We start from the raw sequence: 20,658 nt of genomic DNA, 5'->3' as shown, positions 1-20,658 counted from the left end.
TTTCCGAGTATTAGTCTTCTTCCAAGTTCTAGTTTAGTTCTTTCGTTAAATCAAGGTCCAAACATTTACTAAAACTTACCAAAGGAAGAAAATACTATACATGAAGATATGCATGTAGCCTATATGCAACAAGTGAGAAGAATCTTGGCTATATGTGAAGACCCACCGCTGTTCTATAATGAACTTAAGCCATCCCTCATAGACAGAAAATGTTGAATAAAGACTTCCATGGTTTAATAATCACCTCATCCAAGAACATAGTTATTTTGTATTTCATTTACCTTGTTGTTGTTGATATCAAGAGTTGTTGTTGCTAGTCACTATTTAGCAAAGCTTGAAGAGTATGTTCCATAAAATTTTCATTGTATATATGTGTCAACCAACATCTTGAATAATTCAATCTGTATGGTAGTCACTGCTTTTATTTCATGCCATCAATTTGTTTTGAAAACTTTGCCAATTTGGGGATCTTTCTATGACTCGCTTCCTTATCAAAAGAGTGTGAATCATTTTCTCATTATGTTGCAATCTCTAAACTGTCATTGGTGTAGCTTCTCGTACATCTTGAAATAGCTTGTCATTTTAGGTATATAATAGACCCATATATACAGAGGCTCCTGATTGGAAATTCTCCCAAGAGGCACGCAGAACATAGATATGTCCAATTCCTAATCCTTCTACTAGGTGACTGATGTTCCAAATAACTGCAAACTTCTAACATAAATAGTCACAGTATCCATCGTCTTCAGGTAAAAACACATCTTAGGAAAAATAGCAGAGCCTATTTCCTTTATTTATTTATTTCTGTATCATAAGCACATAGAAGCATATATGACGAATCTAAGGATTTTCTAAGTTGGAATGAACAAGGCCAAGGAGTTTATGATTGAGGCTGCATTTTGGACTGCATGCGTGCAAATTGCTATTCCAGTAGGACATTTTTGCACGCTTTGGATGCAACTGTCATCATTTTATTCACTCAGCCCTGAGAGATACAGCATCCTAATTAACCTCCATCCATGAATATATCTTCAACACCTCAAATGCTCTGCCATAACCTAAACCTTCAATTTTTTTGACTTTGTGGCAATGACTCAGTTCAAAATTCTCCTAAAGAATGTAATTATACAAAATTGAGAAGTGCCAACAACTTTGGGCATTTAATTATCTCCAGCTTTCCGACTGAACTTGGTATCTCCCTTGGGTATTATTATCTACAACTTTGAGAATCTCAAGAGCAGCGCAATTGTCTTTTGAGATGGAGATCTTGGACAATTCATCATCGTCTGATAGATCCATCATCTTAAGTTTTGTATAATAAAGAGCTAAAAGACACTACTCCAAGAATCCATTTGCTGACTTGATAGTGTTCTGTCGTTTAGGGCTTGTGATTTCTTAGATAGATGCAGAAACGGTAATTGTATGCCTATTTTATAAATGAATCTATGGTGCTTGATTATAGTTTGTGACAGACAATCTAACCATAAGCATTCTTCAGTAAGAGATGACCATTTCTCTGAGTTCGCTAACTGTAAAACGTGATTCATGTTCTTCTTATAATGCATCTGGTTACCCGTTTTTATATATATATATTCGGTGATCAAGGATTCCAATCCTACACATTCCTGGTACTAGTCAATAGAAGAGTTATCAAGAGATATTTACAAGCAATCTTCTTTCACTATTTGCATTGGCTCCTATGGAGGAGTGTATTAGCAAACCCGCACAACCATCCATCATTTCAATGACAACCTCTATATAACTTAACAAATCATATATTCCAAGTCTGTCTCTTCCGTGTTTCTTGAAAATGCTCTTATAAATTATGCAAATTTTTTATTTCCATTTCTACTCATATATCAAAATTTCAGAAGATTTCAATGCCTCTGCACAAATAAGCCTTCTTCACCGCTACTGAAGGTATTCCAGGTGGTCTTCTTTTACAACATTAAAACAACTTTCATTATTTGTACATTGTCTTCTTGTAAACTTCACAGGGCGTCACAGAACCTGCCCTGATACCATGTTAAAATAGGATCATTTTATCTTTCTAGAACTTGTAATAACACTTGTGGATTTTATGTGTGTTTCAAGTTACTATTCTAATGAATATATATGTGATATAAAGAGACACGTCTCTTGTTAATATATTAATTCACATTAGTTATTGTTATATCACAAATAATATTTTCTCAATGTATTATAATGGTTATATAACAATCATATATATATATACACACTCTTACATAAGTTAATTATTGCATATATAATATTTGCCATAAATTATTTATATCTCATATATATAATTTAATTTATCCGACAGAATTATAACATTAACAACAATTACAGGGCAAGAGAAACTTAAAAGAACAAATTCATTTAATTTTATAAGTTATTTTTCCAAATTTTTATTACAAATGGATATCCTTATGTTTCACAAAACAGAAAATCACAAATATATTTTGTAGAAAATAATGCACATGGACGAATTGAATGGTTTATAAATTGCAATGCACCATAAGGTAGCATCTCTAATAGCTTCTGTTAGATTTGCATTGAATTTTAATCTTTTTAGTAAACATGGTTCTTGCATGATAATTGAAAACATGACTTGCTTTTGGCAGTTCTCTGTGCTGGCTGACTATATTATTTTCGAGTCTCAAATGTTTTTTAGTTTGACTTGAGCTATCTCAGTTGAAGCATGTTCTTTGTTGCTATTGGGTATATATAATTTGAAGAGTCAAAGCATGATATGGTATCAATATTTGCCAAATGATTTGTGATATTTATCATTTCTGCTTTTCTGTAGGGCATTCATTTTACTTGGGACACACATTGTAGTCATAATCTAGAGCCAAATAGAATTACTGTTTCAGTGGAAAGCTGAGTGGAAATTGGAGACACGATAAATTGGCGTGATTACTGAAACCAGAATGTATCCAGGCAGTAGGTCAAGTTTATTGACTGCTTCAAATATGCAAAGGTCTAATAACTTGGCAAATACCACAAATTTTAATCTGGGAAATATGACAAGTCATGATGGGAGTGGCCTTTATACTCATGGCAGAATGGCAGCAAGTGGATTCAGCAGTTCAGAATGGATACCTGCTCAGGTATGCATTTCTTAAGCTGAAAAAGTTACTATTTTAAATGTCTTTCCTAGTCAACTTGTCCTGTTGTATACTCACTGGATCTAATTGTGCTTGTTTTTGACAACATTAAACAGGCAGCAGTTGGCAATTTCTGTTCTCATCCAGGTCCACATGTTTTGTCTGAAGCTGAACATATGCCTCATTGTGGAAATGGAGTAGGTGGTGGAAGAGCCAATCAGTTTTCTGATGGTGGAAGACGATCATGTAAACGAAAATCTTTTGAAGGTATATCAGGACATTCATCTCATGATTACCCTTCACATTCTTTTAGTAGGCAAAGGAATAGTTTATCAAGTTTCACAGTTCCCGTAAGGCATGATATAGGCAGTGTATCAAGTTTTTCTACCTCTGCAGGGGCACCTGCTAGTGTTCAACATTGGGAAGATCCGGGCATGCCTAGGCCTGGTCTTATCGGAGGCTCAGGCATGGCTCCGGACTACAGGGGCAATGCGTTATCTGTGACTGGGACAATAGATGGTCCTCAGAGAGGTTTTAGGAACAGATCAAGTCAAACATTTCATGAAGAGCGAAATTTACCTTATTTGCAACTGCCAGGCAATTATGCATGGCATGCGCGTCCAAGAAGCTCTCCAGCTGAGCAGTCAAACATGGATACAGCAGCTATCAATTCTAGTACTGTTTTGCGTGAACAGTGCCACTTTCCAACCTCATCCCTGTTTGAGAGAAGCATAGTTCTTAATGAGCGCAACGAAAATATGTCATCAATTGGCAATCATTTTACCTTCAATGCTGCTGGAAGGGAAAGACAGTCTTCTTTGCATGCAGAGGTTAGCTCAAGTAGCATGATACCCGCAGTACCGAATCAAGGATGGTCTGTGTCAGGTGCTGACAGGAGGACATCAAACAATAATTTATCAAGCAGGACCCCTTTAACTAGAAACTTAAATGGTATTCCATATACAGATCAAATGCTCAACAATCCAGCACTCAGCTCAAGAGTAGTGCCACGACACCTTCCACAAAATCTACACATGCAAGTCCCTAGGGCAAATTCTGGTTTTGCACAAGGATTGATGTCTTCATCAAGGGCTGGTCCAAGCAATCATCATGTCCGTGCAACTGACACTATTTCTTTGAACCCAGTGAATATGGCTATAAATCCGGAAACAGGCACACAAGGTCCTCACTATTTGAATTCATCATGGATGGAACATCATGGCAGTCACAATGCTAGATCTCTTGCGAGAAGTATTCTGGATATTCCATTAGAAAGATTCCAAGCTCTGCAGAATGAGAATGAAAGACACAATGGAATGATACCTGAGGTTTGTTATTTCTTTTTAATGTTTAATCATTGTTTGAGTATTCCTATATGTCCATTTAAGTTTATAGGTCTTTAAATGCCTCAAACTGAGTAGAAGACACTAATAACATAATTTTTGTAGTAATAAAGTAATATTTTAGTGCAGGAGCTTACATTTTATGATGTATATCACATGCTTTTATTTTGTTGAGTACTTGTGGATTGGATATTTGGTTGGAAAGCATAGTTCAACCTTTCAACATGACTTGTAAGGAAGAGGCTCCACAGTTGAATGGGGACAAATGAAACTTTCTTTTAGATGCTATGCAGTTGAATGGGGAGAAATGAAACTCTCTTCTGGAGTAAAGGGATTATATGCCAACTAAAGTATGACTATAGTAGCTTTATGGAATGATGTTACATATTCCTTATTGTTTATTGTTTATCAAACCAGGTACTGCTGCTTAGGGAGGACCATTCCCATATAAGTAGAATTGAGTAGTAGTCCAATCTGTCCTTTGGGTTACCCTTTCCCCATCTATGTCCAGGCCAGCCACGGTACACCTGCATCTCCTCTGTGATGAACCCATGAGGATGGGCTGGTTTGGACATACCCAGGATGAACCCTGAACCCAAGGCAGATGCATTTTCAATTTTTTAAGTTCTGATTAACAATTTAAAAAAGCGCCAAGATATTTGAATCCTTTTATTGATGCAAGCAGCCTAATATTTATGAGCATGATTTTTTTTCCGTGCAATATTGTATGACAACAAGAGAACATACACCATAGGTACATCTATAGGGCAGCGGTAAAGTAGACTCAAAATGCTTTGGTGAGAGATTGATATTAGTGGTAGGAGTCACCTATGAATAGTTAGAATTGACTCAAGGATACCGGGATTGCAAAACATGGGTGCACTGTGCCCTTTATGAATCTTTAATATATTCATTGTGTCATAGATCAAGATTTTATAATAAACGAAACATTAATCCACTTGAAGTTAGCAAAGCTAATCTCAGAAACTCCATGGGGTGATTCTGGATTTAATGTCCAACTGATGCAAGCCCTGTTGTTGAGTCTCTCCTTGGTACCAAAAGCTAAATTTGATTTCAGTTGTTCACCAATATTCATTTTAGCATGATAATTGTGGGAATGTCTCCCATCATATCAACAATGATGGCATCAATGCTGTTCAAATCTCCATTGATTGATTGCAAGTATATTTGCCCTTAGGCAATGTTGCCTCAACTTTTTGCCTAGACTTTAGGATCCGTTTGATTGCACCGTTAGTAACAAATATTTTTCTTGTACCAAATGGAATTTGAATTGCTTCAACTATCCATCCATCACTGTTTCTTGATCTGTTCCTATTAAGTTCTGTAATGTTATTAATATGTTACTTCGTATGGAATTTCTGTACATATTTTTTTCCATGTGGTCTTTTCTGTATCTAGTTATCTGTTGGGGTGTGTTGACTAGTCTAACATTAAGCATTGTCAAGAACAAGTGGAAGTTGAATTGCTTCTATTAGCTATCTGCCACTATTTCTTGATTTGTTTTATTGAGTCCCTAATCTCATTCTCAACATGCTTCTTCTACCACTCTTCCACAGAGCTACATTCATATTTGACATTTCTGCAAAATGTTTTTTTAAGTGCAGGTGTATTCATGTTAGTTGCCGGTTTGGGTATGATATCAAGTCCAGGTTTGCTAGTACAACAATTTTTTGAGTTCAGTATGTGTGGCAGGACTGTACCATATATATTATAATAAGCACATATAAAAATAATATGTTGTTTTTGACAGGTAATGGGCCGAAGGCTAGATTTTATATTTATTTTTGAGATTAATTATTATTATCATTATGTGTTAAGCTCGAGTAGACTCGAGCACAAGACCTCCCAAATGAGAGGCTCACAAGTTACCATTGTGTTTTAGGCTCTTGCCTTATATAAAAATAATATGTTTTTGATATAAAAGCAGCCAAAGCAAGGGGGCTGGCCCTTTACAACAGTGGCAAAACTACCAGCAGAAACCAGCAGACAACCAAACAGACCCCTTAATGATTTACATCAATATAAACATTAGATTTAATTATAAATATTATAAAAATAATATAAACGAGTAATTATAAAAATAATATGTTATTTATAAATATTTGATATAATTAATCAACATATATACATGATATATTAGATAAGAACATATGTTATACCAACAATATATTATTATAGATTAATATAACTAGCTTTTGCACCTAAAAGAAGTGCAATCGTTACACTGATAGTAAGATATATCTATAAAAATGCCTTTTAAAATATAAACAGTCAAACAAATCAATCATAAATTGTAGCTGATATTTGTATTTAATTATTTTTATTATATTATCATTGTGAAGGAAAATAATAATAATATCAATATAGAAAATTAGATGATGTAAAGAATTTAATTTTGTTTAAAGTTATTCTTTTTATTTATTTTTTAAAAATCACTTAAATTTAATAATTGAAACATGATGTCTTATTTTATTTTTTAATGAATTTAATATATTTAATATTTTCAGAAATAAGAAATTAATACATTTTTTATATAGTCTTTCTGCAAGCAAATGATTAAGATAAGAATTAATCTTAGCCACTAGTACAAGAGGTTTTTTATATCTCGCTCACATGATAAAGTTGTATGGTGGGTCTTCTTCTATCTTGGGATAACCGGCACAAGTAATGGCAAATTTGAATTAAATTCTAAACAACCATTCCTCCATGGGCATATATTGGTGTTCTTCCTTTGTGAAATCAATCACCGGTACGGTAAGCATGGTGCATTGTTAGAGGAGTTGTAGGTTTATTTATCAGAATTGTGGCATTGGAATTCTTGTAGAAATACTTGAATTAATGTGGAGCATTGTCTTCACACTCTCATTGAGGAAATTGCATTGTACAAGATGCTATAAGTATGATTTATCTTTTATGATAGTCCAACCACTAGCCCGAAGTAGAAAATTGGCGTTTAATATCTACTTTCTATTATTTTTGTGCTCCATTTCCTAAGTGTGATAAAACCAAAGTGTTTCTAATAGTGTTAAGTCTAAAAGCATTTAGGTCTTTGTAATTTTGTTTTAGTTCTATTTTGCCACTTCCACTGGTCTAGGGAGAAAACAAGAAGTGGATTATGTTAAGTTTTTAGTTTTCAAACTACAAGCAGATGCTTGCTATAAGATTTCAAAGGAGGCTACTAACATTAGTATTTGGTTGAAGTTTATATGAGAAATGTGTGGAAGTGGAAATGGTGACTTAATATATTAGACTATTAGTGGTGTAGCAACATACTTAGTCTGGGTGATGCACAAATTATGGATTTGGTGGAATAAACATCCCACATTCCTATTGTTGAAGAGTATTTAAAGGTTTAAATAGTTTTTTTCATGCATCGTTGTACTGAGTAAAGGCACACACTTTTTGATTATTGCCTCTCACATGATGTATAGTTTGGTGATTTGAGTTTATTGTTTGAAGTGTGAACACTAACTAATTGCATATATATAGAAGGTTGGAGGCAACAGAGGTAGGAGGATATCTATCATCCCGAGCCATCTTCTCTCTCTGAGATGATTTATTGCATGAGAGACACACTATTTGTGTCCTCGAAGAAAAGTGTTCTCTTGGCATCATGTTGGTCCTTTAAGGAGCAAAGGGGGGCAAGATTTTCTATAGGTATACTTGGTGTATTCACATTTGTTGAGATTTGTTGAGCACTTAAGGATACATTGTTCTATTCTGCCACTTCCACTTGGCAATTCATTGATGGATCGCTACATATGTTGTTGGTCATGCTTGATTGCATGGAGATGATGCAATGAATAATTGAAATATGCTTTGCTGTGGTGCACAACGTCCTTTGTCATGCACATCACATTTGAAAGCATTGTAACATAGCTCAGGGACTAGGTCATTTCAAAACATTTCTTTGCCCATGCATACATTTTGGATCCAACAAGAGGTAAGTCATGGTTGGCTCTCATAACTATGCAAGTTTCACCATCAATTTCCTTGGTCAACTCCCAAATCTATAATTTCAGTTTTTTAACCTCTTACTGGAGAAAGGGAATTATCCTCGTCTGTCGCACCTTTTCCTTCCCTTTCACCATCAACTTTTTTCACAACTCCCTATCTTAGACTCCATAGGTCACCTCTTGCCCCTCTATACTTTGTTCCATCAACTTCAACACTATGATCATTTAGTAGAGAGAAATTATGGAAGAAGCTATGCAACCAATAATTCTATGACTAACATAGACTCACCGTCATCTCAACATAATTGTTCCAGCCCATTTTGTACTCTTAATGTAATCTATTATCAAACTTGGTGTATGTTAACTTGCCTCATTTTTTGTATCTCCATATACCCTTGATAACCCACAACTAGGTCAAAAGCAAGTTACTTTAAAACAAAATGAAAAGTCAAACTTTAAGTTTCAAACAATATTATAACCATTTAAATCATTGCAAAAGAATTCAAGTTTTTTTTCATAAAAATGAAGGCCTAAGTTTTCTTTGATAAATGCATCCATGTTTTCTTAAAAATGCAACTTTATTGGTAGTAGTTGAGGAAAAACTCACGAAATTTATAGAGAGCTTATGAGATGAAATTTATAGAGTTTGTAGGTTTCTTTGTTTTACATTTTTTTGATGCTCCTTGCACTTGGTTGGCCAAGTCATGTGAGGTACTCATTAGGTATTCAAGAGAGTAGGGTTATGACCTAGGGAAGCCCAAGATAGTTCCATTCATGGACTAGGACTGTCCAATATGGTGATGTTGGTCTAAATTGAAGAACACAATAACTACTACACCCTAAATCATATGATATGCGTAAAGATATGAGTTGGCTTGTGGCTACCTTAACCCTTAATTAAAGTTATGAGTCATTGCAAAATTAGGCTTTCCATAAAAAAATCTCATTAGGCATAAATTTAGTAAGTTTTACCCTCTATTCTAAATGGTTGAAAAAGGGCGCATTGACATATGGTCCTAATTGTTAGGCATATGTAGTTGTTTTCTAAAATGTTATTGCAAATTGGGGTCTTGTCAAACTTACCCTTAGGTCTACAAATCAATAACATTCATGGAGACGTTTTATGTGGACCAAGATCTAGGCCTTGCCATGTTACTTTGTAATTTTCATATTGATTGGATTCATTTTATATAATGTATTGCAAATTTATTCTTTTGCGCCACCATGGTGACTTCAACAAGAGGCAAGCTAAGGAATCTTGCTAATCTTGGAAGGATTATGTTACAAAAAGGGTCCATTGGTAGAGGAGAGGGATATTGTAACCTTGGATGATTGTAAAGGGTGGAGATCAAGGTGAAGGACACAATCTAGACAAGGATGGATGTGAAGATCACTGGGCAATGGTTGGAGTCTTGGACAAGTTTCTAGAGATTCCCACCACATTGATCTCCACATTAAGGCTTGGGAGGAAGTAGAAACAAATGAAAAAAGGTTAAAGGTTAGTACATCAACAAATCTACAAGTCGTTATAGAGTTGTATTCAGTAGCTAAGGGGAATGTGCCTTCCAAAGTAGATCATGTTCATCCCATTCAAATAGTAATTGGGCACTACCTACCATCCATCATGTCTTCATCGATGAAGCACTCAAATGTTTGAGCAATATAAGAACACATTCAACATTAGCAAGAGTTGCCCTTTAGTCTCAATGACACGCAAGCAAAGACATAAATTGAAGAGACAAGTAGATCATCACAAAATTTTGACATAATCTTTGACCACCTTGTAGGTTGAGTTGATTTTCTAGGAAAACATAAAGGTACTTAGGTTTGGGAAAATCATAGAGTGCTTCCTTCCTTCATATGAAGTATTTTCTTATAAGATTTGGCACATGAGAAGATGAGGATTCTACGCAAAAGCATCATTGTGCTTTCCTAAGGAGCTGAGAATGTGACAACGTTTAATCCTATAGTGAGCATATGAGTAGTTGTCTTGTGACTACTAAGATATATAATCATCATTATGTTCTTATTTAGATAATTAGGTTCTCCTAGGTGTTATAGTTTGGTTTGTAAGTTATGGGTGACATCCAAGCCATATCTGGTGTATATGTAGGATCTAGTGGTAGTTTAATATCATCATATAAGTGTTGTGTTCTTATTGAAGACTATTGGAGGTATCACTCTTGAAGAAGGTTAGGAGGTTGCTTAACCAAAGTGGCATATTATTTTTTAGTGCTTCCATTGTTTTTATTGCTAAGTTGTACCCTAAGAATCTGCTTGAAGCACAATTAGTGGTATGAGATCAGCAAGTGCCCACATCGGATTACTTAAATCCCATTTGTCCCATACTTGTGATGGTAGGGTCACGCCCTATGTGAACCTTGGTGGAACTTTTGCTTGGACCAAGACTCTTCTTGTCTGGACAAGTATGGGAGCTCAAACTAAATATCTCTATCTATGTTTGTGCATGCTGTTCATGGTCTTGATTTTATGAGAAGTGTCAGATTCTGTAATACATCTATTTACCTTGGTGTATCCTGTTCATGGTCTTGGATAGCAGTAGAGTCCAATTCTCTTGACCAGTGCAGTTAAACTTTGTAGGTGTACTTCAAAAATGGAAATGTGAGCTTTTGAATGTTTGCATAAGTTCAAGTGATTGTGTTGTTGAGCCATCGTAGCTTCAAGGGGATTATATATTTATTACTTGATAACAGTCTTAACATTGAGGCTCTTTGGTTTGAAGAAAAGATTGATTTGATATCAAGAATTTGAATTATTTGAACATGCTTCTCTTTCAACCATTTACTATTGGTAGAAAGCATAGTTCTCGGACACGGACTCGACAAGATTGAGTTGACTCAACAGGACTTGGCAAAAACTCGGCAAGACTTGGCAAATCTAGGTTTTTGGGGAGTCTTTCCTAGGCTGTATTTTTGTGTAGTCCCGGGTCCTTGGGACTCGACTAGGGTCACTCTACTCGAGACTCGCCAACATTTGGAGACTGCTAATATGGTAGAAAGTTAAGCATGAATTGATAGGAGGCATCACCAGATGTTTGAAGATTTTTAAGAACTGTTTATGACTTAAATTACAAGGAAATACCTCAGGATAATTTTAATTTCGTTACGCCCACACGCACAGAGACAAACAGAGAAACATATATACTTCTATATACGCACCTATACATATATTAGGGCAAAGCTTCAACACCAAAACTAATCAGAGGAAGTAGCTTCCACTTTTCTTGCCCAATAGGATCGTCCTTGCAAAATGGTGCCAAAAAGTAGCAACTTGGAGATCTGTCTCAAGTTAAACTTTGTAATTGGTGTTTTATATATATGTATATGTATCATTTGAACAGTTAAGAAGAAACTGGCTAATCAGGGCAAAGGTTCAACATCAAAACTAAACAAAGGAAGCAGTTTGAAACAACCTTTGTTGCTTAATTGAACCGTCCTTTCAAAATAGTGCCACAAAGCAACAACTTGAAAGACCTTCAAGTTAAACTTAGTAACTGGCTTGACTTTTGGATGGCCACAATAGGCTTAAACAAAGGGGTTTGTCAGATTTATCATATTGGTGGGATGTAGCACTCAACTATCCCTGACAATGGTAAAATACTAAGAATAAACCCTCAACAACAAATCTTATACGCCTCTTTCTCTTATAGCTCAAGACAAACCTTCAACGAATTTTTTACCTTCAAGGTGAAAAGATGGTAAAATAAAGTGGTCACTACAGATGTGGCTATTTTTTCATCATGCAAACACACCACATCCACAACCAGACACACACTGCTAAGTAGATTAATGGGAAAGACATGAAATCTGTGAATTTGGTAGGTTAGTGAGTCATTCTCCCCACTAATTGGGGTCAAAAAAATGTTGGCAAACCAAAAGTATTCAACCAGTCAGTGAAACCTTGAGAATTTATAAAACACAAGGAGAATAAAGTGTTGTTTTCTAAATAAAGTTTATTCTGATTATAGTCCAACGAATCATTCTCCCAAGTAACTGTGGAAGATAAAGATAAGATAAATGTATGAATGTCCAGCAAGTGACGACAAAGAGGGTCTAAGGGACTGCTAGTGCAGAGCAAGAGGAGCCAACCAACAATGGGAACACCAAACGGTGCCTGGGGAAAAGAAAAACAAAATCCAGACAAAGGATGAAAACAACCGCAAACAAGCTAGTTGGCACCCACTGTGGAGAAGAAATCAAGAACAGAGGGGTAGTGTCGAGAGCGGGCTGAGGTCCTGTGTTGTCTCTTAGATCCTTTGGAAATGGAGAGTTGTTGTCATGTGTAGTTCCTGCAAGGTCTCATGGATCTAGTGTGCCGAGAAGGAGGACCAAGCGGTCGCTTGGTACCCCAAGCCGGAGAGAGCAATGAGGAGGAGGAGGTGATAAGCTGATATGTGGTCTGTCTCGAGGGGGACTGAAGCTGTAATTTATGGTCTTGAAGCCTCGTGGTCTCCTGGAGTTAAAGGACAAGGTGGTGCTGGTCCCTGTACCTGAAGAAGGATGAGAGAGACTGGCACCCTTTGAAGAGACCTCCCACAGACCTCATAGTAAATGGGGCAAGGGAAAATAAAGCGAGTCTCCATCTCAGTGTCCCCCACGTTGCAAAGCTGGCAGATTTGGTCCTCCCTATCAACCTAGTGATTTGTTTGAATACAGAGCTGATGAGAGCTCACCTTGAAGAAACTCAAGGAGTAGAAAAAAATTCTTTCTTAGAATCGATTGACTTGGCAAACCAAAAGTCTTCAATCAGCCAGTGAAACCTTGAGGATTTATAAAACATAAATAAGGAAAATTAAATGTCGTATTCTAAATAAAGTTTATGCAAAATAATTTGTTTGGAGCAACAAAAGTGTGTAAGTCGTGAAATATGGATTTTGTTCATTAATCTTGAGCTTGCTGATTATAATATGTGGTACATTTCTATACAGTCCTTTTTGTTTGTAAGTTCATAATTTGAACCTAGAAATCAATTACAAATTACAAATACAAATTCAACTTTCAAAGTAACAAAATACAGAGAGAACCTATAGAACTTGCCTCTACAATCCACTAAGGGCCCGCAGATCATGATGTTGAAGCTCTAAGGTCCAGGCTTGTTTGATCTCAATTACGATCTGTTTTGATTCTGAATCAATATTGTCAAGGGCAATTGATTGACTTTATTTGATGCCCATTGATAGAATTTTAATTGAATGCTTAAGTTCATGACATATATGGAATGAGTAAGCATATTATGCAGCAAATTCAATATTATTTGAAAATTGCAAGTTGTGAGAAATATAATAATCAGAAAATAATCAAAAGTAATTATGATCTCAAATTGTCTTGTCCTAAAGATACACAGTGGTGAACATCAACTAATAAATCAGTCATCTACTTTTGAGTCAAAGGATTACCTTTCTTGGAATGTATGTGCTTAAATCCTTGAACATATTTCATGGTTGGCTCAATATGTGCATCTCCACTGATCATATGTTTTTGGCTTCCTTGGTATAGAACAGAAACGTTGATTGCACTAACAAAAACCAAAATTTATCATTCTATCATCTATGATTTATTTAATATCTATAATGTATTTTAAGTTTCTAAGTTCAAACTATCAAATAATTATGAAACAATTCATATTTATAACTATTAAACTACTTAATAATGTATGTGCTATATTATTATACATATGTCTTCCCTGCAATTCTTATGTTCTCTTTAACTCTAAATCCTCATTATTTCTGGTTCGAGAATCATTTTAATTTTATTTTGTTTTTGTATTTAAAAATTTCTTTACAGCATTCAGCAAAAACTTAGGCATTTATGACATCCACCACCATCCCATCCTTATCACTTCCTTTGCTTTGTACTAAGCCTGAGATGTTTGTAATGTTTGAATTAAGAAATATCTGAGGAGAACCTTTCTAATGTTAAGATATGGGAGTGTTCACTAAGCAATCGATAACAATAATTTATAACCTATTTTAATAGACTATTGTGAGCCCAATACCTTGTAAGTATTCCATGTTTTTTCCAAGATCAACCCTTATACATGCCATCGTGCTGTCTGTCTTCTGTTTAAGGCTTTGACAGAAATCAAAATTGTTCTTGTAACATTGAGAAACATTGTTTGTCTCGGGGTCTCTGAAGCCCTGAGATGGACATGGAATCCTAGGCCTCCTATGGCCATCTCAGGGATTTCAGAGAGTCCTCGTAATGCCCCTTGCAAGGGAACACTCCGAGGATGCACTCTTCTTCGGCAGGGACATTTTGAGGATGTAGCCTTCTGCAGGTGACAGTAGAGGTGGAGTATGTTTCAGTTCATCAGTGAAATGGCACCTTTTTTTTAAGGGGTTATTGGTCCTCTGGAACACTGATATTAAGGCGATGCGAGGACATTTTTTGGTTAATGAAGGCATTTAGGTTGCAACAGCAGAGGAGCAAAATACTTCAAAATATGGATCAAGAGTAATTTTTTTTGGTCTGAATAGGGATACTTAATCTTCCAACAATGTTATATCTGGCTTTAACTTTTGTTATAATATTAATAAATCAAGTTTTAGCTTACATATTTTATAGAAACACCATGTTTAATACGAGAGGCCTGGCTTTAACTTTTGTTATAATATTAATAAATCACGTTTTAGCTTACATATTTTATAGAAACACCATGTTTAATACGAGAGGCCTGGTCGTCATTTGGGGGAGTAAATTACTAAAACTGCAATAAGTAACAATTGAATATCTCGTTGTGCATAAAACTGATAGACATATCTAAAGTGTCATCATGGCTTTCAATTTTTTTCTGTTGATATAGTGTGAACTCGTTGTAAGACTATGAGAATTCCACCAGTTTGTCTGGACACATCAGGTGGTGACTTTAATAGAGAGCTGAATTGTATACATAAAAACATATATAATTAAGTAGAAAATTTATTGTTCTAGGACTCCAGAAAAAAATTCTCCGAGACTCGCTGTTGATAGAAAGGCTATTGATGATAGACATTGTCAAGAAAGATCTTTGGTGCAGGTAAATTATTGTGTCGCAATTATCGGGAACAGCTAGTGTTTAATATTGGTAAGCTAGCAGTCTGAGGTATGTTATCTTTACGAAGTGTAATATCTTTTGACATCCATTCTTTAACACATTGTATGTTTAAATTTGTATTTCTTTGTAAACAGAATCCGTGCATTTCTTTCTCAGCTAATCAGATCTAAAGCAAAAGAACAATTTATTTCTCAGGATGAAAGCACCATTGTTGTGCTTGCTTATTGTTGCCGGCTTAGGACTATGAAATTCAGGAAGATGCTTCAAATGTTGAATTCAAACTGGTAAGGATGAGCTTTCCTTAAGTTGGTGTCTAGAGCAGTACTGTTGCCTGACAATGTTCTTGTGTTCATGTACTTGACAGTCAAATGCAGGGAAAAAAGTGTCCTGGTCCAGAAAGTGAGTTTCACCCTCAAAGTTCATTAGCGTATAATGGCTATTTGAATTTCCTGAGATGAATGTTACTTAGACTTCTCAGGGCCTAACATCCGTGAAAATCTGAATGGAATTCCTTGGCAGATACATGAATGCCATATGGAAGTCTCTGATTTCTCTCACACTCTGGATGATTGAGGCTAGTGATATACAGTGTTGAATGTATATCTTGAAACAAATTTATTATCCACCTACATACATATATTTGGGTCCATGCATGTGCATGTTGTACCTGCATTAACAACAAGAAGTTTTATTTGTAAATAGCTCAATTCATAGGATCCTTTTGGAAAGGTTTATGACAGGTGACTTATCCTATTGATGAGAGGTTATCCTCCAGATGCAGAGATTTCAGTTGATACTCTTGAGTGGGAAATGTGCACTTTATATGGTGCATTACACCTCTTGGTTTGAGTATTGTATAATCCAAGGAAGGCCCTGTGTGCATTTTATATGGTGCATTACACCTCTCCTGGTTTGAGTATTGTATAATCCAAGGAAGGCCCTGTGACTGTAAGGTACAAGCATTGTGCCATAGAAGGGACCATAGAAGAGTGATTTCTGGGATATGCTAAAGAATTTTTCTTATGCTGGAATTTTTTTCCAGGGAACAAAGTTCTATTTTCCATTTCAAAAGTTCTTGCAAAGTGGCTATTGTGCTTGAAAATCTGAGAACATACTGCTATACAAATTAAGCAGTATGTAATGGTGTGACAGTTTGTTATATGTTTGATAGAAGCATCATCTTATTTCTAGACCAGCTAAGAGTTGTATAGGTTTTTTCTTGTGTATATATATATGGGAAAGGTGATATGATTCTCGATTTTTGTGGGTAGACAAAAATATACTAATACATGGTTAATCCATAAATAATGCACATGTTTGATAAAATAGTGTTATAATTTCCGTTATCTCATTGGTCATTCTCTATCAGAATAGGAAAAATATAATTTGAAGAAACGATCCCTTCCTGGAGTTGCTTCCTCAGATACATTATATCAACTGGGAGTGAAATAAACCATATTATATATCACTACGTTTCCAACATAGATATTGAACATAAACTATATTGTCAACAGTATACATTAAATTTTAATCATAAGACGTGTGAATCAGGGACTCAAATTCAAACACTTTAGACTAAATTGCACAAGGTGTCATGTGACTAATGACTTGTAACATAATCACCATCTGCTTTCTCAGGTCAAAGATTTGATTCTAGCTGTAGTGAACAAATTCATAACAGAAGTATACCTCAAAACCTGCATCAAGTCAGCAAAAGAGAATCTCAAATAAGTAGTCTTAATTTGAGTAAGAATGGCTGAAGGAACCAATTTGCTTCTTGATTCAATGTTAATAGCAAAATGCCTTCAACAGTTTATAATAACATTTAAGTAAACACTTATGTGGTAATGGATGTTTTCCCCAAACAGATCTTCCTTTAATCTGCAAGAGACTGAATCACTCTACTGAGTTAATCTTACACATCTGCCTTGAACACAGAATAGACCAATTCACTCTTAGAATCATATTCTTACCTAAAGAAATCTGTTTCAAGCTTTCTTGCATTACTGGTTGGCTTCCTGAATCAATTACAATTTGGAGCAAAGTACAGTACAATACACTGCCTATTTTGAAAAACATGTCTGCCCTCAATAGTACACCCCAGATTTTTAGGTGAGGTCCCAGGAAATCCAAGACTGAAAAAGAAAGCTTAACATGTCAACAGTCTTGGAACAACATGTGCCCATTTTGAGAGAAAATCACATGGAATATTTGCCAATAGCAATGTGGCCATCTCCACTTAATATCCCAAAAACTTTGAATAAAATAGTTCAATGAATACTTAACAATATTGAAGGTAGAGTTCTGTTCCAGTTTTCCAATCTAATGTTAAACTAATGAAAAATGAGCTTTCGTTCACCAAATAAAATTAAAGTTACACAAGTAACAAGGTTGTGACATCTTCGCAGTGTGTTTGTATGCAGCATTTGAATATCATAGTTTGCTAAATGCACATTACCTTTGAAGATGCATGAATTCTATTTCAAGCAATGATTCCAACAGTTGAAAGAAGGTACCCTAAACAAAATGACTTTTAAATATCTAAGGTGCCCTATTGATGATTAGTTGGAGGTCATCTTTGGTCAACTCAACTAATATTGGAATTTCCTCATAGACCGAAGCCATATTGATTGGAAGGACGACAACAATTTATGAAATATTTTTTATGAACCCCCCGGTCATTTTCACCACATTTTCCCTAAGGTTTACAATGATGTTGTTCTATGATTGCTTGACCTTTATGTAAGCATGAGTTCTGTTCCAATCAAACATTGCAACAGATGAATTTTATTACCCTCCACCAAGTAAAACTTGGGATGCATGAGTGATGATGAATGGAGTTTCACTTACTAAATTATGAAATTTTAATGGAAAATTGGTGAGGATCAAATCTGCATAAGTGAGTTTTCTAGACAAGCTGCAAATGTTCTTTTATGCGATCCAATCCTGAACATAACATCCATACTAGTCGCTCATAAAGACGCCTAATAAAATGACTGGAATTTCGTTAAATTACAGATTGCTATGTATGCTTGTGATGCCTTTGAAATCAGATAAAACATTAAGCTACTTCCCTGTGGTTATTTGTGCTTAGAGATATGCTAAGTTCACCAAGCACATGTCTTTTCCTCTCTAATAAGAGGTGAGTTCAAAGATACATTGGCTGGAGTTGTTTCAGTTTCTATTGCTTTCTCTCTTTGTTGCATTTTAACCATTGAAACATGAAACCGTGTTGTTCTGGTCTGCAGCTGCAATAATTTCAACAATCTTAACTGGAATCCTAATCTCAGTAGGAATTTTTTTCCTTCACCATGACAGTGAAGACATGTCTATATGGCGTAAGGTATAAGTAGAACAGATCACAATTTCTCAATTGCCTTTTATTCTTACTGACAACTTTGTTCCATATACACTAGACATGCAGTCTTCAACTAGTTTCACTATATCCATAATTTTCTCCACTAAGTCTTGAATTACACTAATTTTGATCAAGTAGTCAATGAAATGGTGCTTGAAGGCTCAAGTCGACTTTAATATTCAAACGATGGTTAGTTGTAATTGTAACACTGCTAGGAATCCTGGGTTTATGGTTCACCATCTAAGATAAAGAATGCAGAAGATAAATTCTTTTCCGAAATTTCTGATTTTGTGGATGCCAAGCTTTTTCTAATTCTTGTTTCCACTATTTTCAGTGATCCCCGCCAAAAATTACTCGAGAAAATGTGAGATTCATCATTTACTATTTCGGCTGGCATTACATACATAACTTGATATTATTTCCCATGAAACATTCAGATTTGGGATCCCTAGCTAGTGAACTGGTGGTGAAATGATGCACATATCTGGTAAGTCCATTCACATGTGCACTTATATCCTTTATTTAACAGTGCAGTGAATTCCATTGAGATAGATTGCTCTTTTGATAAGGATCTTTACTGGCTTTAGCGCGTCCTATTCTTAACTTTGTTCCAGTTTAGTTTCCAATATAAAATTCCATTTTTGATCTTAGAATAGCACATACAGCTTCTGAATTTGGCATGAGTTGGAACTTTTACTCTGCCCAAGAGACTTTTCCATGTCCTAAACTGCTTCCAGTAATATCAGTTTGCTTCTATGCTTTGTGAATTTAGGGACTGATGCTTTTTAACCTCTTTTTTGTGAGATAGCTTCAATATGAATACAAGATGAGGTTTTTGGAATGATTAGCAGTTCACCTATATGTACAGGTTGCTTGCGACATGCTGGCAGTGGTTGGATTGATATCAGACACCTAATACTACAACTTGAATTCTAACCTTTCTCCTGAGTACACAAAGTTGGTACAATCGTGGATTTTGCGCAATGAGAATGCCTCACGTGATTCTTGAATTAATTACAAGTTACTCATAAAACATATTAGAGAAGCTAAAGTAAGCTACATTATGGTGATTATGCTTTTACTTCTGGCCTTGATTGCAACAGTCGCCATCTCAAATTACAGAAGCATTTTGCTTGAGCGGCTTGCTCAATAGAACTATAATGCTTGGAGCATGTTTTTGCAAAGTTACTCCCAGGTGTTAACTTCTGGTAACATGTCTTGCAAAAAAGGGTGAGCAAATATGTCATGAAATACTATTTTTTTTCAATATCCAGATTTAGACTGTCCATTCTTAGAAGTTTGACCATTACTTTGGCAACAGTTGGTAAGAACCGTTGAGCTCTGCCAATCTTTATTTGAAAATCCTGACAATTAATTTTTAATGGCTGCTTAATTCAGGGAATAATTTACATTTTATTTAAAGGTTTATGATTACTCTTTTATACCATTTGCCCAGGTTTATCACACATTCATTGACTTGCATGGAGGGGATAGGCTAGCTTAGCTTGACAGCTTCTCTTTTCCATTGCTGACATTGGAAAGCTACGGTGGCATAAAAAATAACTTTCGTGGAACATCAAATCAATGGAATTTAGACTTCTTCCTTTTCAAGGAATATTTCTAAAAAACATCAAAGCAATCATTTTGAACGTTGTTTATTTCTGAATCTACCACTTATTATTCTTACAAACTAGAGATGCAAAAAATATGAAGCTATATTAATTATAGTTAAAGAGTATTCTCTTTAGTCTACATTGGCTTCTTGAATTTTAGTCTTTGCAGTTACGGCAGTAGCATTCAATGAGTGCAAAACTTGA

General features: G+C 35.3%; 1 protein-coding gene and 1 long non-coding RNA gene across 10 annotated transcripts in view; both read left to right on the top strand.

Moving 5' to 3' along the window:
* Positions 1–20,658, top strand: part of LOC149550523 (putative E3 ubiquitin-protein ligase RHG1A) — a 74,310-nt gene that overhangs the window by 40,626 nt on the left and 13,026 nt on the right. For 2 of the 9 annotated variants that reach the window (XM_089793525.1, XM_089793526.1), the window contains exons 2-4: positions 2,810–3,113; positions 3,227–3,377; positions 3,507–4,438. In XM_089793525.1, coding sequence (XP_089649651.1) covers positions 2,934–3,113; positions 3,227–3,377; positions 3,507–4,438 — 1,263 coding nt within the window. In that variant the 5' untranslated portion in view covers positions 2,810–2,933. Of the gene's footprint in view, positions 1–2,809; positions 3,114–3,226; positions 4,439–15,380; positions 15,774–15,847; positions 16,555–20,658 lie in introns of those variants that run through there. The other 7 variants (XM_089793529.1, XM_089793530.1, XM_089793523.1 and 4 more) reach the window with 5 other exon arrangements.
* Positions 19,942–20,531, top strand: LOC149550524 (uncharacterized). Its single transcript, XR_016354216.1, has 2 exons — positions 19,942–20,071; positions 20,298–20,531. It is a non-coding gene; the product is annotated as an uncharacterized LOC149550524 (long non-coding RNA).

This window comes from Cupressus sempervirens, chromosome 7 (assembly GCF_028749045.1).
Source record: "Cupressus sempervirens isolate cs-2001-9-10 chromosome 7, ASM2874904v1, whole genome shotgun sequence".
Classification (NCBI taxonomy): Eukaryota; Viridiplantae; Streptophyta; class Pinopsida; order Cupressales; family Cupressaceae; genus Cupressus; species Cupressus sempervirens.
Note: the sequence above shows the minus strand (reverse complement) of the source record. Positions and strands in the feature narration are given on the sequence as shown.